This window comes from Rousettus aegyptiacus, unplaced genomic scaffold (genome assembly GCF_014176215.1).
Source record: "Rousettus aegyptiacus isolate mRouAeg1 unplaced genomic scaffold, mRouAeg1.p scaffold_m13_p_9, whole genome shotgun sequence".
NCBI classification, from domain to species: domain Eukaryota; kingdom Metazoa; phylum Chordata; class Mammalia; order Chiroptera; family Pteropodidae; genus Rousettus; species Rousettus aegyptiacus.
Window position 1 is genome coordinate 105,667,642 of NW_023416312.1, and position 25,446 is coordinate 105,693,087.

The following is a 25,446-nucleotide window of genomic DNA, read 5'->3' on the forward strand; positions in this document are numbered from 1 at the left end:
TGAAAAAAAGGGACTGTCCTTCCTGACCGGATGTCTGCCGCTTCAAGTTCTGAACCGTTTACTCAATGCCCTCCCCCCCACTTTTTTTAGTAGGTTATTAGCTAACTTAGGGACTGGTAAAGAAAAGGGAGTCTTCTCCCGCCTCTGGCTAAAAATTTCCCGTAAAACACTTGTGCAAGTCACTTTCACTCCTTGAGCCCATTTCCCCGTAGGTAAAAGGGTGATGATAATGCTTACTTCACAGAGCTGCCGGGAGGCTATACGTACTTAGCATACACCGGGCACGGAACGGATAAATGATAATGATTCTTCCTCACGTCTTATAGATCCTTCGAAAGCGGGCTCTGGTTCTAATTCCTCTCCCTGCTTTCGATTCTTCTTGTCTTGGGTGGCTTCAGTTTCCCCCACTGTAAAATACGCGCTGGACTAGAATCGAAGTGGCATTCCGTTGGCCAAAGTTGGCCCGCGTGGATGTTTTGTTTGGCCCCCGTACGGGGCTTGAAGAGGAAACAGAGGCAACGCTTTGAAATTGAGATATTTTACATGGAAATCTAGAAATCCGTCTTCTCTTGAAAAATCGGGAGGTGTGGCAACAATGAGTCCACCACACTCCTGCGTGGCGACAACTGGCTAGAGCCAAGCGGCGGCTGCCCCCTTGGGTAGAGCACGCACTGTCAGCTGGGCAGAGCCCACCTGGCCCGCTCTCCTCAGTTACATGATCTGTCCGATCCTGCAGACATTTCGACAGTGGCCCTCTGGACAACTGGAAACAGTCTATGCCAGGCAGAAGGCAGGCGCTTACTCGAGGAACGAATAAGCCCGCTCCCCGTTTTTCTCTACCATTCTCTTATCTAGCCATGCCGAGACGTCCCGGTTATCGAGTAACGCAATTTTAACTGTGAAAGGTCAATTGAACAAGTCCGTTAGAGTCAGGAGAGTCTAGGCCAGACTGTGGCGACAAACAGCTCCTGTCTCTCGGTGACTTACAACAACAAGAGTTTATTATTTGTTCGCACACCACAAACCTAGACCGAAAAGGAAAAAAAACAAGTGTCGCATTTTCACATGTGTGGACATGAACATGAGTGTATCAGTATGTCTACAATCGCGGGCCAAACAAAACCTCTGGCATATGAACATACGAACTCACACAGAACCCTATTTAGAGACTGGTCCGCTTAGACTGCACAACCCTCTTTTCACAAGAGACATAGAAAGGCCCCGGGCTCCAAGGGGGTGAGGGACGGAGGCGGAGATGCGAGGACATCTGCCCCCAGCCAAGGAATCGCCCCGAACAATAAAAAGGGTCCGAGAGTTTGTAGGAGCAGCCGAAGGCTTTTTACAACAGACATTTTAAGCGTTTCGAACATTAAACATTTTGCCGCGGCATCGATGGGCGATGCTGTCGTGAGCCTTCCTCCTCTGGGCTTCCAGCTCAAGAGGGAGGTGCCTGCCGCATGTCCAGGAGGCAGAGCAACAGAGGTGGCGGCAGGCCTGGGTCGGACGGAAGGCCTGGGAGGCTGGAGCTCTGCGTGTCCAGCGGGAGCTGCAGACGGAAAGGAAGGGGTGAGGGTCGGCTCGCAACCGTTTCCCCGCCCGGCTCCCCCCTCTCTTCTCGTTCCACCCAGCTCTGCCACCTGGACTCTCACGCAGAACTCTTCCTGGCCGAGTGGCGCATCTCGAGTCTGGCCTCCTCCGGTCCCTCCATCACAGCCACCGCTTTCATTTTTGCCAAGCCCAGGTCTCGCCACCCACAGCTGCTGGTCTAGCCTCCTAAGCCTGGCCCGCCAGCCATCTGTGATCGGTAACCTCTCCAGCCTCATCCCCTTCTGTCCCCGCAGTCCCTCCGGGGTCGCTGCTCCATTCCCATGCCACGCCCCGTCCACCATTTCGGTGTGGGCGTGCCCAGCCTTCCCTCTCGGTGTCCCCAGGTGTCTATCTCTCCACAGAAGTCCTCCGGTCCTTCCTCCCCGGGCTCGTCGTTGAGGCGCGGCGGCAAAACACAACCGGCGAAGGCGCCCGGGCTCCCCATCGAGACCGGAAGCTCCCCGGAGGCGGGGACCGGATCGCCTTCCGGACCAGGCTCATGTCAGCTGTGTACGTCCCGCCCCCTAGCCCACAGCGGGACGGCGAGGGCCTGGGGAGAAAGCTCTGGGCTCAGAGTCCGGAGACCTGGTGCTTCTGCCTGACACGCCGCGTGCCCTGGGGCAAGCCCCCGCTCCTGTCGGGGCTCCAGTGTCTTTGTTTCTTGCTATCAGGCCACTGGACATTTGTTATTGAGTACAAAGCTCACGGCGCTGATGAGTCACACCGAACGACCACCGACTGCTGTCTCAGGCGCCAGACTGAGGCATCAGACCTAGGTGCCTGGACCCAAGGAGGCTGGGCCCGCCGACCCTGACTTTCCAGTGAGGCCCCACTCACCACGAGGCCCTCCCCTTTCCCAGTTACGATCCCCACCTCGTGCTCTCCCTTCAAGGCCCAGGCTACCTGGTGTGACGCGGAGCTAGAGTGGGGAGATGTAGTCCGGAGGGGCCCGGGGAGAGTCTCTCAGAATCAGCAGAGCCTCGGCTGCCTCCAGCTTCCGCTGCCACTCTGAGGAGGCAGAACCCGAGGCCTGGTCGGAATCCACGGGAGCCTGCGAAGGGAAAGGTGGGGGAGACTGGGAGCTGGAAACCCACACCTCCCCGCCGCCCGGGACAAGTGCCCCTTCGGTCCCCAGTTCCGCGGAAGGCTCCACCCACCCCGAGGCGTTCCGCTTGTCCCATTCACTAAGCTCGGCCCCTGCCAGGGTTCTGGACCCCACTATTTTCCCGGGATCTGGGGCTGCAGCAGAAGATGGTCGGGAGTAGCACGGGGCCGGAGGATCAGAGCTGAGCATCCAGAAACCGGGAAAGCAGAGGCTGGGGGATCAAACCCTCTGGAAGACGCGGACGACCAGCGGACAGAGGCGGCTGGGAATTTGCAGTCTCTGCATGGGGGAGTCTGAATGCCTGCTGACCATCAGTGGCTGTGGCTCGGGCAAGTCCCTTCCCCTGCCTGGCCTGCTTTCTTTGCTAGCTCTTTCCTCCGTGTCGTTCCCGAGACACTAATTCCTGCCAGCTTTTTCAAAACCGCCAGGGCGACGGCGAAGACTGCGGGCAGTCGCAGGTGTCTGTGTTTTCATCTGCGGAGCACCTGGAGAGATGTGACTACCGTCCCCGTCCGGGGACTGGTGCTCGCCCCAAAAGTCCGCAATCCCCACGGGACTCGAAGGCCTGGCTTGGCTCGTCTCCTGCAGGAAGTTTCCTCTCGCGGCCTCTGGACTCTGGCCCGGGCCTCCGTGGCCCTCCCCATCACGGCCCCCCTCTCGGGCACCGGCTTCTATCCCATCGGTCCGTGTCACGTGCAAGGACAGGCTCCGTTTCTGGAAGGACTGCTCTGTGGCAGGTCCTACGCTAGTCCTCTTGCCAGTGCTATGGGTGTACGACACTGTCCCCTCTCGGTACACTGACAAAGACACGGAGGCTCGGGGCCGTACACGCGCTTGACCGAAGTCTCTCACCGACAGGGAACGGCAGAGCGGGGTGGGGGGGCCTGTCCTTGCCGGGCCGTCTGAGATGCTGTCTTCTCCCCTTCCCCCCCCTCCTGTGCCCCCCACCCCCGCCACACCGCCGCCGTGCCCACTCCCTCCTCCCATCGCCCACGGCATCGAGCACAAGGACGCGCGCCCAATAACGCAGCACACGGCTAGCTCCATGGTCCCATCACTCTACTCACGTGCTGGGCAGGCCAGGGGGCCTGCGTAAACTCCCGCAAAGAGAAATTGTCAGTTGCTTCTTCGAGGCTGCTGGAGTCCAGGACGGAGACAAAGAATCTGGGGCCCGACCAACCAGTAGAGCCACTTGGGAGGGTGTCTGTGGGAGCAGAGGGCACAGGTTGGAGTCGGGGTCCAGGCGGGCCGTGCGCGGGAGTTGTGAGTGTGCTCTGGGATGAGGACAGGAACCCAGGATGTCAGAGCTGAGCGGACCTCGAAGGCCGGCCACTCCTAGTCTTCGTTTTGCTACTGGGGAAATTGAGGCCCAGAGAGCAGAAGTATTCCGCCCCACTCCCCGTCCCCCAAGGTCGCATGGCCAGGTGCAGGCGGGTTAGCGGCGGGACCCGGGTCTGGAGGACACAGAGGGAAGGGTCTGGGCAGCGGCCAGGGCGGGAGCGTCCTCCGCCGGAGAGGCTCTCCTCACTTCCCTGGGGCTTGCACAGGGGTGGGCCCTAAGCTGGGGTGTGGTGCTCTCTCCTTCCCAGCGGCGGGACACTGGGGACGGCTTCCGCGAGCTCTCCCCCTGACCCTGCCCCCCGCCCCCGCCTCCTCAGCCCCAATCTGAGGTCTCGGGTCACTGTGGACCTTTTCGGTCCCCGCCCCTACCCCCAGACGTTTCCTCCCCAGCAACACGCCACGGATAATGTTGATGGCGTCTTACAGTTGGGGAAGCTAAGGCCCAGGGAGTAACTTGCCCGCGGCCGGCCACGTCGAAGTCGGGTCGGTAGCACTGGTTGACAGAACTACGCACGCTCCCTACCCCCGACCCGGGTTCCCTTACTGGCCAGAGACACTCACTGAGGACTCCTCCTTGAATGGCCAAGGTGTCGACAGAGTTGTGCTCTCTGGGAGGCGCGGCCCCAGTCCTCCTGAGTCCTCGGGTCAGGCGCCTCTTCCCGTGTGCCCCGCGCTGCCTCTTGAAGGCGCTCTCAGCAGGCGCGACCTTGCAGTGCTCCCTGAAGTGGGGGGTTGCAGGTGTAAAGCCCGTCGCACTTAGAGGGGGCCCCTCCCTGCCTCCCCCTGGTCGGACGGCGCACTCACGAGAAGCGGGCACACTTGCGACACTTGCAGGTCTGGAAGAGGCAGAGGTGCTTGTGGTCCTTGATCTGGTCCGTGGCGCCGTGGTTGTGGCAGCGGGCGCAGCGATTTACGGCTCGTCTGGGCCGAAGCTTAATCCCCCATGGGGCTGTGGTGTCCAGCCCAGTGCTGGAGTCCGTGGGGCAGCAGGGCACGGCAGACAGTTCACTGGGGTCCATAGTTCTAGGGCCGGGAATGGGGGTCAGGACGGCCGCGGGACCCCCCGCCCGCAAACCTACTTCCTCTGACCTTGGTAAAGCCCATCCGAGGGCGCTGTGTGCTTGTCCATCAGCTCAGTGCTGAAGGCAGGTGGCCCCTTCCCTTCTCGCCGGTGTGGCCTCCTTCCCAGGAAGCCCCGCTCCTGCATAGCCTGGTTCCAAGGAATCTTTGGCTTGGGTCCTGCATACTTTCAATCTAATTGCCGTTCTCCTTGCTCACCTGCCCTCCGCAGAGACCCCGTTTCCAGGCCCACGCGAGTCCTCTCGGGCCCCCTTCGGCAACTACCGCTTGTGCTTTTCACGTCCCCCCTGCACCCCGCTGTTCCCAGCGACTGCCCCTGGCGTCCGCTTGCTCGCCTGCGCTCCTAATCTCCCGCACGCCTTCACTGCCCACTCGGGAATCTACACCGCGGCGCTCAGTTCCATCGCCGGCCTGATAATGTACGTCCTGAATTCAATTTTTCTGTCACAGTGCCTCGTTGCGTTTTGTTGCAGCGCGCCATAGCCGTAATCATTTCCTGGCCGCCCTCTTAAGCCGACACGGCTTTCACAGCGACGCGCCCCACGAAACCGCGTTCTTGTCCTGGATCCCAAGCACCCCTTTCCGCGATTACTTTCCCTCGCCCTCTCGATCATTCACGGGATGGATTTCGGCGGAGCCGCGTCGCAAACGCCGGAGCCGGATCTCGGCGGCGGACAACTTTCGCGGCACTGACTGTTCTCTCGCACCGACGCACCCCGTCTGCTCTCCTGCAGACCCTCGCGTTCAGCCGCAGCGCCCCGCAATCTGCCGTGCTCCCCTCCGCCCCCCAGGTGTGCTCGCGCTCGCCTCCCCTCCCCCCGCGCCCCCCCGCACCCCGGAGCGCCCCACGTCCTCTCAGGCAGCCCGATCGCTCGCTGCCGCCCCCGCCGCAGGATCAAGGGCGGGGGCCGGGGCTCGGGGCCAGCGGTCCCCCCACGGGGCTCGCCCCGCGGGAGGGTGGGGGCGCGCAGCAAGGGGCAAGGGCATCGGGAGCCTGTGGGGGCACCCCGCTGAGGCGGAAGACGGGAGCGGGGGCTGGGGATCCAGGCAGCGGCGGGGGCCACGGGGGACGCCGGCGGACGAGGGGTGGGTACCTGATGCCAGCCTCCGGCCGCCTCAGCCCGCGGCAGGTCGCGAAACCGCAGGGACTGGCACAGCGGGCCTGAGGGCAGACTCGGCTCCTGCTCGCTTCCCGCCCTTCCCGCTCAGGCCAATGAGCTTCCAGCGCCGCCTTCCGCCTCTCACCGCGGCGGCCGGGGACCAATGAGCTGCGAGAGCCGCCGGCCCTCGCCCGCCGAGGTCCCGCCCCCCTCGCCCGCGGCCCCGCCCCCTCAGGCTCGCCGTGCCCGGCCCGCCAGCAACGCGTGAGGTCGAGCGGACCTCGGCGCGCCCCGGCCTGGTCCCCCGGACCCTCCTCTGCCGCATTATGCAACATTGTATGCACAGGCGTCTCGAACTCGTGCCCTCCGTGCTCCCTCTCCGACTTCTACGGCGCTCGGCGAACTCCTGGACAGCAGGGCAGCCCGCGTTCCCGAGCCGGGGCTCCTCGGTCGGAGGCGATCCCGCGCCCCCGCGGAGCCCTGGGCAGCTGCCCGCACCGCGGGCCCGCACCCGCGTGTCTGCGCTCCTGAGCTCCCCGCCCCGTCGCGTGCCCTACTGCCGTGCCGACCCCACACTGTCTCGCCCGTCCGTGGCACGTCTTTCCTCGGCGCCGCCGGAGCCGAGCCGCCCCGCCGCCCCGCAGCCGTCACCCCCGGGCGGACCTCCGCCGCTCTGCGCCCTTAGCCCGTCCGCGCAAACGCCGGCATGACCGTGCCGTGCTCCCCGAAGACCCGTTTGCAACAGACGTGATTGCACTTTCCTTGAACCTGCGGGCCAGCGAGGGGGAGAACTGCCTGTCTCTAGGACATCCGGCCTCCCGGTCGCCACCGTGGGATGCCTCTCCACCGATGCGGCTCTTCTTACCGTTTCAATCTCACCCTGTAGTGTCTGCTTTTATTTCTGGAACACGCAGATCTCGTACATCCTTCACCGAACTTCTCCCAAGATACTCTACTCAACACCGCTGCTGCTAACGTCCATGACGTCCCCTCAGAACGACACCTTTTCCCCCTATGGGCATCTCACTTACAGAAAACCATCCGGCTCTTTACAGAGCACATTGCTCTTAAAGTCGGCCACCATGCTCAACTCGGTGATATCCGACGATGCGCCTACAGGTTTTCTGCCGTTTCCTGCGAATGTGTGAGTGAGCGAAGCACAGCGATCCACTCACGGGGTTCTGACCGTGCTAGCCAGGACGCCCAGGCCCCGGCCGGACGGGAGCGGAAACGGTGGGCACCTCTCAGTCATTCCTAACAGAAAATGGACCGCCGCCTCTGTTTCCACAGTGAAAGGACTTTGCCGTACCTCATCGTCTTCTTTCTTTCTTCCTTTCCTTCCCGTCCCTCCCTCCCTTCCTTCATTTTACTTCCTCCCTCCCTTCCTCCCTCCCTTCCTCCCTCCCTTCCTTCCATCCATCCCTCTCTTTTTTCTTTCCCACTTTCCCTTTATCGGGTTAAAAACGTCCCGTATATTCCGACTCGAATAAATTTGTCTTGACAACCCTGAGCAGGTATTCACTGTTAATGCTTTTGCCTCTATCGAAAGGACCGAGCCTCCCTTCACGAAACCCGTCAATTCGGTGAGTGTTATTTACACATTTTCCCCTCAAAACCCTCAGTGCAAGGAGGCAGCCGGCGTAAAAGGGGTCGATCACGTGGTGACGGGAAGAAATCTAACTACGGGAGGTGAACACACAACGTGGATGTGTACGTGCCTCACTCTTAAAATGTACGGCCGCGACCGACCGGACTTCCTTAACCAACGTCGCCGTAAAAAAATAAAATAAATAAATAAGCATAAAGAGGAAAGCGCGACTTATCTTCTCATCGGAAGAGAACGAAAATTGCAACCGACTACCTCGACGTTTTTCAAAAGTTAAACATACACATTCGGTTCGCATCGACGGCAAGCAAAAGAATACTTTGGCAACACGGACCCCTCTCGGGCCCCCTTCCACCCATCGTTTTCCTAAACTCGGACCAGCTTTCCTCCCCTACGATGACTGTAACTTAGTTTGGGTGCATCGTCTTCTGTGTGTGCTGGCAGGTTCACGTTGCTAAAGTTTCGCTTCGGAACTTTCCTCCGCCGTTCACGAGCGAGAAGGACCCGATGCTTCTCTTTCCCGTAACATCTCTGCTGGTTCCGGGCCAAGGTCTCCTAGTCGCATAGACTGAACTGGGAAATCGTCCCTCTCTTCTATCCTCTGGAAGTGTTTGCGTGACGTTGGGATCGCCCGTCCCTAGACTTTATTAAAACTTGACCCCTTGACAGCTGACGTGCCTCTCTTCTCTGGTCTTTCCTTTTCTTTCGATTGCACCGTGGGCGTTGTCAAAGACACGCAAATGGCGTCGGCGTCCGAACTTCCAGACAATCTCCAGGTTCATCTCAGCAGCGCGGTGGTCCCGGATCATCGGCTCGCCTCGGCATCGCCCAAGGGGGGCCTTTAAAGCTCCGCACCTATGGCCTCGGCTTCAGAACCCGGGGAGGGACCCAGAGTTGGCTTTTCCGACAAGTCCCCCGGGGATGCAGATGCCGCCGACGGGAGACCACATTCGGAAAACCACTGCGCAAGAGAGAAGGGTCAAGGGACCCGCAAGGATCCATCGCCCGACTGCGACCATTAACGCCTCACAGCGAATCTCATTTCATAGATACCTTCTCCCCTCCCCCGCTTCCAGATTGTCTTCAAGAACATACCGGAAAGCATCTTATTGTATCATGGAGAATAACTCAATGCGTAACTCGAAAATAGAGCAACCCATCCCCCTCCACCTTCTTTTCCTTGAAAATGCACAAGGTTGAAGAGCGATCACTCCTTTCCCTAGATTCATACCGTCCCGTTGCTCTCTCCCTCCATTTTCTTCTTTTCGTTTCACCGAAGCTACTTCCAAACCCTTCATTTGTGTATCTCCTCAGAACCAGGATATTCTCCTGTCGCGCGCACCACGGGACCGTTATCGCCCGGAGGAGGTTTGACGACGACGCGACGATACCATCCAAGTCCACGTGCAGCCAGTATTCGAATTTCCCCAACTGGCCCAATAACATCCTCTCGAGGGTCAACAATTCAATCAGGTCTCATGCCTCGCCTTCAGCTGTCATGTCTCCTTAGCATCCTGTAGTCCAAAACAGTCCCTCGACGGAAATCTTCCACGACGTAATGGCGTTTCCCAAGAGCCCGGGCCTGTTTGCTTGTAAGGCGTCTGCAGTCCGGGTTTACCTGGTAGCTTCTTCCCGTCTAGATTTACGTTTAACACGTGTGGCAAGGATACCAAATAGGCGACGAGCCGTTCACACCAAGTCGCCTCCGCAGGCGCCTAAGACCAGTTTGTCTAGCCGTCGGTGCGGCCATTGGCCGTACTCCGTTCGATCGCTTATTAAGGCATCCTTGGACAGATCACTGCGTTGTAAGGGAGCTTTGTCCCTCCGTGATTTATACGCGGGCTGCGGTGTGACATTTTGACACCATGCGGATATTCTAGTCTCCGAAAAGGTTTTCGCCTCTTCGCGCCGGCCTTAGCTTTTGTTGGGTGTTCTTCTCTGAACCCATCGTCACTTTGGCGGTTGAGCAGTGGCAGTTTTCTGTTGCTCTCATTCCTCTCCGCGTCCACTGGTGGCCGTTTTGCAGGTAAAGCAGCGCTTCCCGGCCCCAGCACCGCCACCGCCACCTTCTTGTCGCTGCCGGTGCTGTTGTGTTTGCCATAGCACAGAAAGGCGCACAGCTCTTCATTCACTGTGTTCAACGACATATAAACAGAGCCACGTGGAAAACGGTAAGAGAAATGTACGCCAATATAAGAGGACTTTGACGAGAATTTCTTCTAACAGTCTAAACAGAATGACAAAATCCGTTGCCTGAAATTACAGTGACCTGTGCAACGACAACGGGAAAAAGACCGGTTTTGAACAGTTACACACACACACACACACACACACACACACGATGTAGATGGAGACGTGGTAAATATAAACAATAAAAAGATCATTATTTCGGTTATAGAATGTGTGTCAGAGAATTGTGAGACCATCTCTAACATTTTACAAAATGTAGGACTTCGGCTCAGTTTATACAAGGCCTTTCCGACGATGTGAAAGCGATTGATTCAAAATCTGAACGAAATTTCCAATGCCTGATTCCTGCCATGACATGCGTCACGAGACATGAGACCCTGGGCGATGAATAGTTTCGGTACACTCTGCCTCTATGGACGTTCCAGCTTGAGAAGACGTGCTTGTAGCCTAAGAACTTGAACTGCGGCACAGATACCGTGCAATTAATTCTATCGCTTTAGAAAAGGATTCGAGCTAATTATGGAAATATGACCAAACAAACAAACAAACAAACAGCGAAGGAGAGCGACCTGGCCGTTATGTCGGAAATCAAACGTCATGCCTGTTTCAAATCGAGAGTCCTACGTTGCTCTCACGCTTCTCTCCGCTGTATGATACGCGTTAAGAACTCAGGTACTTGGGGTTCTGAAGTCGAGTTTGTGAAAAGTGTCATGAATATTGTTATCAAAGTCATTCGGTTAAGACGTGCAGATGCAGCGAATCACCGTAGGGTTATTTTGTCCGTCTCGCTAGAGGCTCGTGAGTGTTGTAGCTCTTTTCAGAGAACCAGATTTTTGTCTCACCGATTTTCCCTTGTTTTCCTGTTTTTCCATTCACCGATTTCTGGGCTTCCCTTCAGTAGGCCCTTCCTTCTGCCCGCTTGGCACGTCTTTTGCTGCCCTTCTCCTCCTAGTTTCCCGAGGTGAGAACTTAGATGATCCATTCGACACTTTTCCTTTTCCTTGATGTAAGCCCTTCACGATATAACCTTTTTAGGCTTCCGTGTGTGAGCTAGCCATTCCATGGGCTCCATCATTAGTTCAACCACTGAGCTAAGCAAGCAGGGATTTCAGTGGCCACACACAACGCAGGAGAGCGACTTTACGGAAGAGGCTCAGAAAAGTCACTAAGCAAACACATGGCAGCAAGAATACCGACAACACACGGCAACGACGATGCCTGGACACGGGCCTGAACCTGAATCCCAGCGTTACCACATTCCACCATTTAAAGCGTCCAGCCTTCAACCAAAATGGATCAGCCCTGCAAAGAAAGAAGGAGGCATAGGACATTCACAGGATGTCCAGACTTCGGACTTACTAGACAGAGGCTTTAAATCAGCTGTCGTAAACGTGGTCAAGCAGCTCACGGACGCCACGTCTTCTGAGCGAAAGGGACGGGGGAGAACAATGACTCCTGAAATGCAGACTTGCCATCGAAGAGGCAGAACTCATTGGGAACATAGCAAGTAGCAATTCTGCAGTCGAGAAGTATAACGACCGCAAGGGACATTTTGCCAGGGAGGCTCAGATTCAAAGAGAGAGAAGCTGAAAGTGACGCGAGAAACTGGGAAGTTAAAGCCAATGGAGAATGTACCGTCTGAAGAAAAGAAGGACGAACAAAGTGAAATGAACAGAGTCTCGGAGGCCTTGCAGAGCGTGACTAAGTACGCCAGCTTATGCGTAATGGGGGTGTCTGAGGGAAAGAGAGGAGAGAAAGGCGAAGGAAGAGAGAATATTGGAGCGATGTAATGGCCCCGAACGCCCCAAATTTCATTCAAGTCACGAACCTAGTCAAATAGAAAGCTCTGCAACTCCATGGAGGACGAACTCAAGGAGACCCACACGTAGCGGCGGCTTAGTGAAACTGCCGAAAATCAGAGATGGTGAGAGAGTGCTGAATGCGGGGAGACCAAAGCTGCTCAACCCACGCGAGGCAAGAGAAAAGGGATTCATCACTTATAAGGGATTCCTAAGAAGAGTGTTGGCAAAAATCTCGGCAGAAACCTTGCAGTCCAGAAGGTAGCGAGATGGTATATTTAAGAGCTGAAAGGCAAATTCTGTCAACCGAGGATGCTCGATCCAGCAATACTGTCCTTCGAAATGACAGAGAAATTAAGACATTCTGAGACGGACAGGAGCTGATGGAGTTCGCGACCACGAGTCCGGCCGTCCAAGGCGAGGGCAGAGTCCATCAAAGTGAAACTAAAGGGCTCTAGACAGTGATTCAAAGCCACATGATAAGATAAAGCTCTCCAGTAAAGGTAAATCTATGGACAAATAAAAACTGATATTATCGCAATTGTTGTTCATAACTTTAGTTTTCTTTTCTGCAGAATACAACGGACACATGCATGAAACATGATCGCAAATCTAAGTTAATGGGTACACGACATATGGATACATATTTTGTGAAATCAATAACACAAAAAGGGAGGCAAAAGTGTCAAGGACTAGTGGGAGCTTTTTTTCATGCAGTCAAAGTTAAGTTGTCATCGATTTAAGATAGTCATACTTTACGATGTCATTTGATATCCCCAGGATGAGTACAAAGAACATGTCTATCCAGCAGACACACCGAAAAACAACAAGGGAATCTAAACGCGTAACTACCCCACACCGCCCCCTCCCCCCAAAAAAGAAAAGGAAGGTAAACATACAAAAGAAAAACACTGAACACGAGGAAGGCAGTAATGGAGGAAATGAGGGAAAAAGTATAAGAAATACTAAAAATGAATAATAAAACGCAATTCTTTTCCTACCGGTAATTACACTAAACATAAATGCATTAAACTCCCCAGGCGCAGACAGAGATTGCCAGAATGGATTTTGAAAACAAATGATCCTACTACATGCTATCTCCTAGAGACTCACTGAAGATGTAAGGGTATACACAGAGTGAAAGTGAAAGAGCAAAAAGAAGATTTTCCATGCAAAGAGTAACCGAAACAGAGGCGGAATGTCTATGCCAGTAGTGGAGAAAATGGAAATTAAGTAAAAACCATTAAAAAAGACAGAGACGGACATCGTGTAAAGACAAAGGAGTCGACGAGCCAGAAAGACGTGGCAATCATGAACATATTTGCCCCAAATGTCGGCGCTCCAAAGTATTGGAAGAAAATGTCGACAGGCTTAGAGGAAGACACAGTGAGCTCTACTACAGTAGGAGGCTTCAACACTCCACTTGCAGTAACGGATAGAACAGCCAGACTGAAGCTCAATAGGGAAATACGGGACTCGAACAACCCAACAAACACATACAGAGCACTCCACCCCTCAACAGAACAAGGCACATTTTCTCCAGCGCACCTGGAACGTTCTCCGGGATAAACCACGAATTAGCCCATAAAACGAGTCTGAATACATTTGAAGAGATAGAGATCGTGCAAAGTATCTTCTGCAATCACAATCGAGTGAAACTCAAAATCAATAGCAAAAGGAAAGCTGGGCAATACGCAGATGTGTGGACATGAAACAGCATACACTTGAACAGGCAATGGAGCCAAGAAGAAATCACATGGGAAATGAGAAAGTTCCTCGAGAACATGGAAATTAAAACACAACCTCCGAAAACTTAAGGGATGCCGTGAAGGCAGTCCTGAGAGGGAACTTTATACCTGTAAAAGCTCACGTCGAAAACGAAGACGGGTCTGAATTCAGCAAACTAACTTTACACCACAAGGAACTAGGAGAGACTAATAAACCAAAAACTAAAGCCACCATAAGGAATGAAAACTAATGACCATGCAGACATAAATAAAATAGAGAACAGGAAAACGGTAGAGAAAAATCAACGAAACGAAGCATCCGTCCTCTCGAAAGAGTTACAGAATCGACAAAACTTTTAGCTAGGTTTTCCTGGGGCTAAAAGTGGGGGTAGACTTAAATCAGAAAGAATAAGGGGGATGGATATTAGTACCCATTTACGAAAATGAAAAGGGTTACGAATGATATACACACACTTCTTGGCCAACTCGTTGGGTAACAAACACGAAATAGACAAATTCCTAGAAATACACGACCTATAAGGAACGATCGATGAACGACGAGAAGATCTAAATAAAACCGTAACTGTACACTATAACTAGAACCATAGCCATAACTAGTGAGCAGACCGAGTCATCGAAAACCGCCCCCCAAAAAAGTCCAGGGCCGGATGGCTTTACTGGTGAATTCTAACAAAAATTTAAAGAGGAACGGATGCCAGTTCTTTTCAGACGCCTCCAAAAAATGGCGTCCCGACTCATCTATGAGGCCTTCGCTGTCCTCATATCGAAGCCAAACACACTAGAAAAAGACAAAAGAAAACTACCGCCAATACCCTTTGTGAATACTGGTGCAAAAATCTTCAATCGATAAAATACTGTCAAACCAAATTCAACATCATTTAAAAAGTGTTATACAGTATGACTAATTTACTCTTGGAGTGCGAGGGTCGTTCCGCATAAGTAACCAATCAACATAGCACACTACAGCAACGGATGAAGAACGGGGGATGGGGGAGGGGCGCACCAGCTCCATTGACGCAACGGGAAAAATGGACAAAATTCACGCCCACTCATGATATAAAGCGTCAAAACGTGGGACTGGAAAGAACCTTCCCCAACATTGTAAAAGCCGTACACGAAAAACATACCCCGAACATCACACTCAATGGTGAAATGCTGAAAAATTTCCTCATGGATCGGGAATAAGATAAAGATGACTGCTTTTACCATTTCTGTTCAACATAGTACTGGTACTCTTCGACAGAGCAATTAGGTAAGAAAAACACAAAAGGCATCCAAATTTCAAAGGAGGAAGCAAAAGCCCCTCTGTGAACAGGGGGCTTACATTATACGAACACACGTCAACATCAGTATTTTATTTATTTATTCCTTTACTGAAATCTGGACAAACAGGTAGGGTATGTGAAACTGTGTGGGGATTTACATTCTGCACTGAAGTAGCTTTGATCATTACCAAGTAAGAATAGGCTGATCTCCAAGCTTAAAACTCCTTCTTGTATTTTGCTTTAAAAGAGAGAGAATTTGTATTAAAGTTCTCGAACATTCACAAAAGGGGAAGACAAGAACAGATGAGTAAAGCTTCATAACATTGGATTTGGTGATGACGTCGCAGACGGGACAACAAAACCGTAGGCTTCCGAGAAAAAATGAGGTAATTGGACTTCACCAAAATTAAAAACTTTGGGGCATGAGATGCTGCTATCAAGAGAGTGGAAAGGCAACGCACAGAATGGGAGAAATTATCTGCAAATACTGCGTCTTTTACATGATTAATGTTCAGGATGCATAAAGAACGCCCACAACTCAAGAGTAATTTTAAAAAAGAAACCACCTAATTCAAAAATCGTCAAAGGGCTTCAGTCGCCATTTCTCCAGAGAAGGTGCGCAAGTGGCCAATAGGCACAGGGAAATGTGCTCAGCCTCACTAGTCTTTAGGCAAATGCAGATGAAAACCCCGATGAGATGCCACTTTGCACCCATCTGGATGGCTATTTCTAAAAAAGGAAAACAAAATAACAAGTATTTGCAAAGATGTAGAAAATGGGAACCGTTGCGCATCACCGGCAGGAATGTAACACGGTGCCGCCGCTGCGGAAGACTGTATAGAGGTCCCCCACCCCCCCCCCCCCCCCCCGTTAAGGTATAGAATTACCATATGATCCAGGAATTCTACTTCTGGGAATGGAACAACAACAAAAAATTGAAAACAGAAGCTCAAACTGATGAGGCGGAAACAATCCAGGTACCCACGCGTGGACCAAAGGATAAACGAGATGTGGTATTTACATACAACACCATATTATTCAGGCGTGAGAAGGAAAGAAATTCTGACGTGTGCCACAACAGATCGTGCTAAACGAAATAAGCCAGATACAAAAAGCCAATGTTTGTGTGACTCCACTTATTGGAGGTACTTAAGAGGAATCAGATTCTTAGAGATAGAAAGTCAGGGTCTAAGGGGAGAGCGGCGTGAAGAGTGAGTGTTTACTGGGTATGGGGTTGGGATGATGACAATGTTCTGGATACGGATAGCGGGGGTGATTGCGCGCCATGTGAGCGTACGTAACGTCATTGCATTTTATAGTTATCAGGGCTAAAACGGTGAATGTTATGTTATGTATATGTTACCACAATGGAAGAATGGATGGATGGATGGACGGATGGATGGACGGACGGACGGACGGAAGGAAGGAAAGATGCAAGGAAGGAAAGGAGGGAGCAAGGGAGGGACGGACGGAGGGAGGGAAGCAGGTAACAAAGAGAAGAGGAAGGAAGGCAGGAAGGCCGACTGACCCAGTTCCACGCAACGTTGCCTCACCATGCCAAGAAATTTCTCATGTATCAAACACAGACTTTTCATTAGGAGTACCGTTAGGGCTTTACCAGTGATAGCGCGTGCTTAGAATTGTCTCATCTTCTAGTAACTACACGGTTAATTGCTGGCCATCTCTAAAGATCTTGTTTAAACAGGGGTTATTATAAGATGCTTAAAATCCCTTTTTTAATTCAAGATTTTCCCGTTAAGAAAACTCTAGTGCTAGATGGCTTCACTGATGAACAGTATCACACATTTAAAAGAGAAAATAGTAGCACTCCTAAAACTTTTCCAGAAAACACGCGAGGACCTCTTGCCAACGCCTCTTGTGGGACCGGCATTCCTGTTCCACAAAAAATATAGAAGCAGACACTACAATGTGGGGGGCGGAGCACCGCAGGCCAACGCCCCCGAAGAACAGAGATGTAAAACCGCGCAAAAAAATCATAGACATCTGAATCCAACGTCATGCGAAGAGTACAATCTGCTACCAAGTAGGGTTTTTCCTAGGAATGCAAGGTCGCTTTGACATTTTTTAAAAAAAGCCACATTAAGGAAAGGAGAGACAAACAATGGTCGTCACGGCATTTGACCGAAAAGTCACGGGACGATATAAAACATCCATTCATGACAAAATCACCTGTTAACTTAAGAACGCAAGGGAAGGGAAGAAGACAAGCCAAGGAAAGAGCCAGACGAAAAAGAGGGGAAGGCAGCCGTTGGATCGAAAAGGGAAAAACCTCGCTAGAACAGGACTTCCGTCGCCCTCTGGCTCCGGAGAGGAAGGAGGTGGTCGAGAAGGCGGACGGAAGGGAAAAGGTGCGGGAAGTTCCAGGCGGCTCCCGGGAGGACCGCGCTGACAGGCCGACTCGAGAAGGAAGCAGCGGACAGGACGCCAGCGAGAGGGACCAGGGGCAGCTGAGCGGCGGAGTCACGATGAAGGACAGAAGCCAGAAGGTAAAGGACGCGGAGCAGGAGCGGGAGACGGCGGTGCATTCTCGCCTGTGAACGGAGGACCGGAACGCGTGGCGGTGTGCACATCCCGCTCATGGATCGGAGCCGCCAAACGGCTTTCCGATGTCAAGGCTCGCGACGCGTCTACAGACCCGCCATGCCCGTGATTCCCATGATAAACGACGACTCGACAGCCGCATGGGAACGGCACGGACAGAGAACGGCCAGAGCCATTTGCAGAGGAGCAGAGGAGGCAGCACAGGCCCTGACTCGGCGCAGAGCTGCGGCCCCTGCGGCGCGCCGTTACCGCAGCAGCAGACCCACGGCCGCACCGGCGAAGTAGGGGGCCCGAGGCACGGCTACACGCGCAGATGGTAAGTCACCTGTGGCAAAGGTGCGAAGGCCATTAAATTCACTGACTTGAACCGAATGCTGCCGGGGGAAATGGGGATCCCACGGGGAAAAAGAAGCCAAGAGACACTTCCATACCTCCCGCTACATGCAAAAAGTAGCTGAAAATCAATCGCACATCCAAGTCTAAGCGGTGAAATCGGAAGCCTCCGAGAGAACGTAGGAGAAAACTGTTTCCCCTCGAAAGGTATCAATCGCGAAGGAGAAATAATCGACGGACCGTTGTCGAAATTAAAACAAAAATAACAGACAAAAGCGCTGGCTTCTCCGAAACCAGGGTTCGGCGTCTGCACGCCGGACCATTTTCTCTCTGCACTGGACCCTCACCGCTGCCCTCGACTGCTACTTAACCCCTGGCGAACAGATACCTGGGTCCGCTTCTTTTTGGGGGGTGGGGGAATGCTGGGGTCCGCCGCTTTTCAAAGGCAAACACTCGCCTTATCGTCCTGGGCTTCCGCTTGCAAGGCCCCCCCCCCCTTTGTCTGTTTCCTGGCCAGCTTCTTCCCTCACTCACCCAGGAGAGCCTCCCTGGGAAAGCTCCAAGACTCGAACATTCCAACTGCCAAGGCCGGGTGGCTGCGCCTCCCCGGGCCTCCCACACATGCGAACTTCCCTCCAGTCTCTCGGTGGTGCCCGTCCTTTTGTAACCATCCTCTTCTTGGCTCCTCTCCCCCAGGACAGCTTGAAGCAGCAACAGAGTCTCATTCATCTCCCTCACCCCGGCCACGGCCCGAGATAGGCTCCCAGGGAAGATCAGCCCTGTGTGTTCACAGTTCCAGAACAGTCTCTCTCCTCAACAACTCACGTCTTCCAGAAGCCCAGCAAGCGCCTCCGAGGCCGCCTGCCTCCCCTCTCCCTTCCGGGGCTCTTTGCGGGGAGCCCCCTAGGAGGCGGGGGCACAGAAGCTCTCGCACCCTCTCGGCTACCACCAGCCAGTTTCGCTTGAAACCCAGGTGTCCGCGAGGGAATGCCACAGAGCGGGGCCGGGCCACGGCGAGCTCTGGCCTCGGTCGTTCCGCTCTTGACTTAGCTCCGCACGGCCGGCCACCTCTGTCCCTCACACTTCCCAGGCCCTGCGGGCCCCACGCCACCTGTCCGCTAGCTACCGAGAGCTGGCGGCCCGTCTCCCGGATGCGGCGTCTGACCTATGCGTCTCGGGGCAGACCTCTGCTGCCGTGTGCACGGGGCGTGCCACCCTGCATGCCCCGATAACCCTTTCGCACCCGCTCGTGCCTGTGGCATCCCCACCAGATGACAACTCACCATCTGCCTGAGCGCCTCTGCTATTTTCCTCCAGCAGACGGACACCTGGCTCGAGCCTGCCGGGAGGTTCAGAGCTCAGGAGATAAAGGCAGACAAGGGCCGGAGGGTGGGAGTGAGCAACAAGGGAACAGAGGGATGTCCCATGGCAGAAATGTAGCTGCTGCTGGAGCACAGTGTGCTCGGCCTCGGGCCTCCAGGGAGGAGAGGCAGGGCGGGGCCGAGGGGCGAAGGGGCGGGGAAGGGCAGGCCCCCAGCCGCTTTGCTTTGCGCCCAGCAGCCAGCGGCTTAGCTGGTCTCTTCCAGGAAGTCCCGCAGGTCGCCGGTCGCCACGGGCACCCCACACTCCCTGGGAAGCATGATCTTCACTCCTTTCCTTCCCCCTCCTGGCCCGGTGAGTCTGCTCTCCCTCTGTCCTGCGGAGAGTCAGCCCCAGGGGTTGGGGATGGGCCTGCGGCGGTCGCCTCTGCATCCCCAGCTCGAAGCCGGGCCGGGCACGCACCTAACCCTCCTCGAATGACAAGGTAGGTCGGGCAGGGAGGGGGCCGTAGGGACGAGGCCACCGACTCTGCCCCCCACCCCCTCTTTGCAGATCACGAAAGGCCAGCAGCTTCCAGGCGCTGAGAAATGTGTCGTCTTGTCCGACACCATGGAGAACTCCTCCAAGGGCACGGGCTCACCCAGGGAGTCTGCTGGGCCCCAGGGGCCTCGCGGGAGCTGGCTCCAGAGCGCCTTGACATTTTTCACCAAGTGCTTCAGGTGAGAGCCGGGAGCCAGCCTCGGCCTCTGTCGCTGCTCACGCCAAGCCAGGCCTCCCCTTCCCTTTCTGGCCAGGGCGCCCCCAGGCCAGGCCCGCCCGCCCCAGGAGTCCCAAGGCTCCAGCTGTCACTCTGCTTTGCCTCTGCAGGGGAGGCTACCAGACGCTCGGAGACCAAGTCCACGGGGCCACAGACGCACGCCGTGACTGGTGATCGGGCACCCCCCGCTGCCCCACACCCCTATTTTCCCAGCCTCCCGGCCACGGTCACGGGACCTACAATAAACGTGGCGCGCTCGAGCCTTCCGGCTTCACGGTGTTTATTGTCCCCCTCTGCAGCGGCGTCCTGGGCGGGGGTGTCGGGGTGGGGGGCGGGGGGACGTGGTGTCACCGACCAGGCTACAGAGCCATGTGATCCGGCAGCCCTCAGTCCGTCCGGCCGGCCGTCCGTCCGTCCTCCCGTGCCTTGGGGCACTGCGGGTTTCTTCTCCGCGGCTGCCGGATCGGGACTGTTTGGCGGAGAGGACTTGTACTGCTTTCGAACGTGTCCCAAAGGGGCGGCCGTCAGGCAGAGCGTGGGCCACGGCCCACCGGGGGGCAGGGGATGAGGGTCGTGGTGAGCAGACGGACAGGAGCAGGGTCAGCAGGTCAGGAGGAGAGACGATGCCGCGGGACCCGAGGCTTTCAGAGGCCTCAGAGCCACCGCCTTGCGATCTGACCACAGCGACCCGGCCCCACCCTCGGAGGGGTGCCTCCAGCGCCTGGCCTACCTACCACCTCAGGCAGCTGCCCCCGGTCCCGCTGTGCCGCCCCGTCCCCTCGCGGGCTGCCCTGCCTGTGGACTGCGGGGACAGCGGCGGGGGGAGACGGTGCTGGGTCTGGCGGGGGCTCCCCGGAGCTGGGGCCAGCCTGGGCTTCTCCGGGACGGCTGGGAGCCTGGCTCAGGCTGTGCCGGGGGCGGGGTCCAGCCCCCCGCAGTCCGTGCCGCGCGTGACCCAGAGGAAAGGTGGGGAGCCGCAGCTCCGAGAGTCCCTCCTTGGCTGCGTTCTCCACTTCTGCAGCCCCGCAGCGCTTCGGCCCCGCGGCAAAGCCGAGCGCGGAGCGCGGCAGCCAGCAACTCTGCCGACGCGCTTCGGATCGCTCCGGCCTCCCAGCGAAGTGCCGGGGACATCCATACAGCACCCCCGGCACACGCTCACTGTGTCCTCCCTACGGCGGCACCCGCCCCCAGCGCCCACAGCCCCGGGCAGGCGGCTGACTGATCCTGAGTGACTGTGCCTTAGAGCCGGCACCCCTCCTGCAGGGTGACCCCACGTCACCTTGGAAACGGTTCCCTGATGCCTCCTGGTGCACACGGGGGACCTGACAACCCCGAATCGCAAGCCCTAGGGCCACAGCCACAACAGCTCGGCGGCTTGCACAGAGAAGCCGGCCGCGGCCTTCTTGCGCCTGCAGCGTGGTCCTTTTTGGGTGGACCCCGTGTGTGCGGGGCAGCGGAAGTCTTCCTCCCTTTTCCAGGGGACGCCTGGAGCTCTCTCTCGGGCCCCGGCCTCGCTCAAGTGATCGGAGTGTTCCATTCACACCCCACGGGCTTGATGTCCGGGCCTGCTTGGCGGGCATGGGGAAGGGGTCAGGGCCAGGCACACCCGAGTCCTGCACACGCCCGTGGGACGGGCCTTCTGGAAGCTGGCTGGCATCGCCAGACCACACGGCACTGTCCGAGGCGACCCAGTAAGCGTCAGCTCCGTCAGGGCAGCTGACGCCTGCAGAGCGGCTCACCACGGGAGGTGGGCTCAGACAGCAGGCCTTCCAAAACGGACCCCGGACGCAGACCTCTGCCTGCTGGCACTCAGGCCTCTGTGTGAACCCCGCCCCCCGAGTGCGGACCACCTGCTCCCTTGCTTGTAACCAATAGCATCTGGCAAGAGCGATGCCATGTCATGACCGACGGCCGGCCACAGCGGGACCCTGACTCCCACCCCGCTGGCCTTCCCTGTTTCCCTCGGGCTCGTCTTGCGCTCCTGCTCCGATGGAGGGGGCCGCACGGCCCGGAGCCGAGGGCCGTCCCTGGCCAGCAGCCGGGAGGATCCGAGCCGTTCGGCCCAGTGACCCGTGAGGAGCTGGATCCTGCCAGTCGCCACGTGAGCGAGCTGGGCAGCGGGCCCGTCCTCCGTCGAGCCTTCTCGCGCCACCGCAGTCCCGAGCTGTCAGGCGTGGCTGCCGCCTTGTGAGACTTGGACGCAGAGGATGCAGTGAGGTCACGCCCACGTCCCTGACCCCCGAACCCTGAGACGACAACGGTGGGTCCTTTGGAGCCACCCGGTTCCGGGCTCGTCTGTCGTGCGGCGGTCAACGAGAATGAGGACGGGCCGAATCTCCGGATGCTGGGGGGCAGGACACAGAGGCCCCACTCAGGCTAGCAGGGCTTCTCGGGGGCCCGGTGGCACAGGGTGCGCCCGCCTGTCGGTCTGACCTGCGGCCCCGTCCCCGCTCTGACGCTCGCCCTCCGCCGTCTCAGGCTAATCGCCGTGAAGCTCCCGGCTCACTTTGCCCTCCTGCAACATGCGACTGACGCCCAGCCTGCAGGCCTCGAGACAGATGACTGTCCACTTGTCTGCCACTCGCATGGCAGAGCGCCGGATGCACACAAGGCCCTCGGCCTATGGCAGCACGAGTTTTTGCGGGGTTTGTCTGAGACCCTGAGGTGCCTCCCGGGAGCGCCCCATCGATCCCGGAGGGTTCCAGCACTCCGCACACACGCAAGCCAGCGAGCCGGGCCAACTCTCTTCCTACGGAGCAGCTCGAAAGCTTTTCTCGTCCGGGGAGGGAGGCACGTCGCGGCGGACACTTTTCTAACTCATTCCGGTGTGAGGGAGGCGGTCCCAGCTGGACACACTCCAGGGGCCACACGCAGTCCGCGAAGGATCGAGTTCTCACAGTTGCCCCTCCCACCGGGCCTGTCTCCCTTGCCCCTCCCCTCCCTTCCCCCCTGCGTTGCCCGTGTGCAGATGCTGTCCCCACACTCCTGGTCTCTCCGCGCCTCTCACGCCCGCTCCGTCCTCGGCCCGTCCTCCTGTCTTCCTTGTTCTCGTCTGGACAAGCTCATGTCACTGCTCTCATCACGCACTGGTCTCTGGCTCTCCCAGGCCACAGAGCACAGGCCCTGGTCCCTGGCTTCTGGGGCACCGCTCGGGTGGGCATCAGCCTGACCTCCCACTGCTCCCTTGAGGGGCTGCCGCTAGAAGACCCAGTGTATGTGGTATCGAAATCCGCACAGGGGCGGCGGGAGGCCGGGCCCCGGTCCAGACCCGGAACGGGACGCCTTAGCCCGGGTCACACAGGTCCAAAATCAGGTGGTTCGGCAAGGGCCCCTCTCCACGCAGGACTTTTCTCTCCTCCCTCAGACCTCCCGCCTGAACGTCTGGACTCTGCTCCTCCCCTGCAGCCTCGTCCCTGTCCACGGCTGCCCGAAACCTGCTTCAGTCCCAGGTCAGTTCTGCGCCGCCTCGGGGCCTCCGCGCTCACGCTGTCCTCTGACCCCGCCACCTCCGTCTTCAGCCTTCCGCCTGTCCTCCCGGTCTGCAACGTGCCTGCCTGCACAAGGCGCCCTTCCCTGTCCCCAGGTCACCCGCGTCCTCGGTCACCTGTCCCCTCTCTCCTTGCGCACAGACACACCGCGTACCGCGTCCCATGCGGCACTTCGCACACCCACTGTCACCTCTGGCGGGTCGCTCCGCACCGCTGCTCCACCCGGACTCTCCTCTCCCGGGCAGGGCAGGGGCTGTGCCCGCTGGTCCCGGAACGAGCAGCGCCTGACGTGGGCCTGGGACAGGCAGCAAGGACCCAGCTGCTGCTCGCGGAAACACCGCGTCAATGAGCGGGTTTTCATCAGGGCTGCCCTGTGCCGTCCGCTCTGACCTGGGACAACGGTGAGTGACATCCGTCTCACTTCCTCCAACATGGAGTCCGGAGCCGCCTACCCGGCAGGACCTGGACGTTTCCACAGTCCGGGCTGAGAGCAGTCTTCCTGAGCATGCCAGAGGCTCTCCCGTGCCCTGAACTGAACCCGGTCGGGCCAGAGGCAGGTAGGGCCAAGGGTGAGACTGTCTGCGAAACACAGGCGGACTGAGCCGCCGTCACTGAGGGCCGCTCCCAGGCCCAAGGGACAAGGCTTCTGTGGCCTCCTTGCTCCAGGACTGTGCTGGTGGTGCGTCCCTGGGCTGCGATGGCCCCGCGTTGCAGCCTGCGCGGCGGGCAGGCAGGCCAGCTCCACCAGACGCTTCAGTGGCAACGGGGGGACGTCATGGAGCGGGACTCGGCAGTACGGAGCCCTCACCTGTGCCCCTCGCCACCCCTTTCCACGCGCACAGGAGGCCCGAGCCCACAGCGCCCTGTTCACTGCTCAGCATGGGCCGACTGCCACACACACACACACACACACGCACACACGCACACGCCATCACTCGTTATGCCCCTACAAGGCCACCACTGCTTTTGGTTAGGATCCCGGCCATCCTGGCCCACCGCTCGCCCTCCTTGCCATGATGACCCATTCGGCTCCCTCTTTGCTGAGGCCCTTTGTTTCTGGACATTCTTACCACCAGGGGGCGACGTGTTTCTTCTGTCTCTACCAATCACACCGTCATCACTCACCGTCTGACAAAAAACATCCCTATTCTCATTCTCTCAGCCTGCAGCATCCATCGACTCTGTTCAAGCTCAGACAAGTCCTTTCCTTCTTTTCCGCCTCAGTTTCCCCATGTTTAACATGAAATTTTGGACAGTTTGGCTCTCATGGCCTGTGATGATATGGCATTTTGGAGACTGGTATATTCACAATTGCCTGCTGTGCCAGCCACAAAGACGAAATAGAGACCATGTGGGCATTGTTGCCCTGGGAGCTGTGTTCCATGTGTGTTTCTATTAGCTTCTTTCCCCTTAAGGATTAACACCTCAGATGTCTCATCATACATAAAGCTTTCAACTCCACAGCCCAAAGCTGTGCGGTTAATGAGATCTCCTAGCCCAGGTACCTAGAGGTAAAAGCACATGTCATTGCCTTAAGCCACACTAATATTTTGGAAGCTCTTGATGATATGTTGGGTATATTCTAGTTCATCCTAGAGGGCTAGAGCTTGGGTGGATTACTCATGATTCAGTCTGCCCTCTGAATGAACATCAAAATGATTCTTCTTTTTATTTTTCAGTAGAAAAGAAGACATTTATATAGGGGAAGTACACTTCCAGACATGGAAGCGGGCCTGAGCAAGAGAAACATGACTCAAAGGCCAGGATTCTTAATAACTAAGTTAATGTACTTTGAGTCATACTGGGCCACAATTTTCTAATACTGTTCTGCCTCCTGTGACTGACCTTGACTTCTACCAGCACAGAAAGGAGAAAGCTGGATCTGGTTATCTCCAATTGCCAAATTCACCTTATAGTGTGGACTCTTGGAAGCTAACAGTTTTCCTTACACATTTAAGGATTTTCTTTCATCAGGAAACCTTCACTGACTCCCAGTTCATCACCTAACACTAAATATCCAGCCTGAGCTCTCTCAGAGCCCCAAAGTCTCCTTCTATTCCTCTCTGTTATAATTGTTCTGTTCCTTGTCCCATATTTTCCATGACCTGAAACAGTACCTGAGTTTCATTCAGCTGTGTGTCCCCAAGATCAGTCTTGTATCTTCA

The 25,446-nt window shown here is 56.4% G+C and overlaps 2 protein-coding genes across 3 annotated transcripts; one reads left to right on the forward strand and one right to left on the reverse strand.

Moving 5' to 3' along the window:
* Positions 1-62: 62 nt before the first annotated feature.
* Positions 63-19,155, reverse strand: LOC107508380 (doublesex- and mab-3-related transcription factor C2). Of its 2 annotated transcripts, XM_016140168.2 has the most exons (6): positions 19,000-19,155; positions 4,838-5,056; positions 4,595-4,752; positions 3,760-3,896; positions 2,491-2,638; positions 63-1,546 (listed from the first exon to the last, which is right to left on the reverse strand). In XM_016140168.2, the coding sequence occupies exons 2-5, from the start codon at positions 5,050-5,052 to the stop codon at positions 2,507-2,509; spliced, it is 642 nt and encodes a 213-aa protein (XP_015995654.2). In that variant the 5' UTR covers positions 5,053-5,056; positions 19,000-19,155; the 3' UTR covers positions 63-1,546; positions 2,491-2,506. The 2 variants fall into 2 exon arrangements, with proteins under 2 accessions (XP_015995654.2, XP_015995655.2); XM_016140169.2 differs by lacking the exon at positions 19,000-19,155 and having other exon boundaries at positions 4,838-5,488.
* Positions 19,156-19,277: 122 nt separating this feature from the next.
* On the forward strand, positions 19,278-20,055 carry LOC118607882 (protein FAM236D-like). Its single transcript, XM_036227314.1, has 3 exons — positions 19,278-19,390; positions 19,589-19,755; positions 19,904-20,055. Exons 1-3 carry the CDS (start codon positions 19,355-19,357, stop codon positions 19,965-19,967), a joined length of 267 nt encoding a protein of 88 aa, XP_036083207.1. The 5' UTR covers positions 19,278-19,354; the 3' UTR covers positions 19,968-20,055.
* The last annotated feature ends 5,391 nt before the right edge of the window (positions 20,056-25,446 follow it).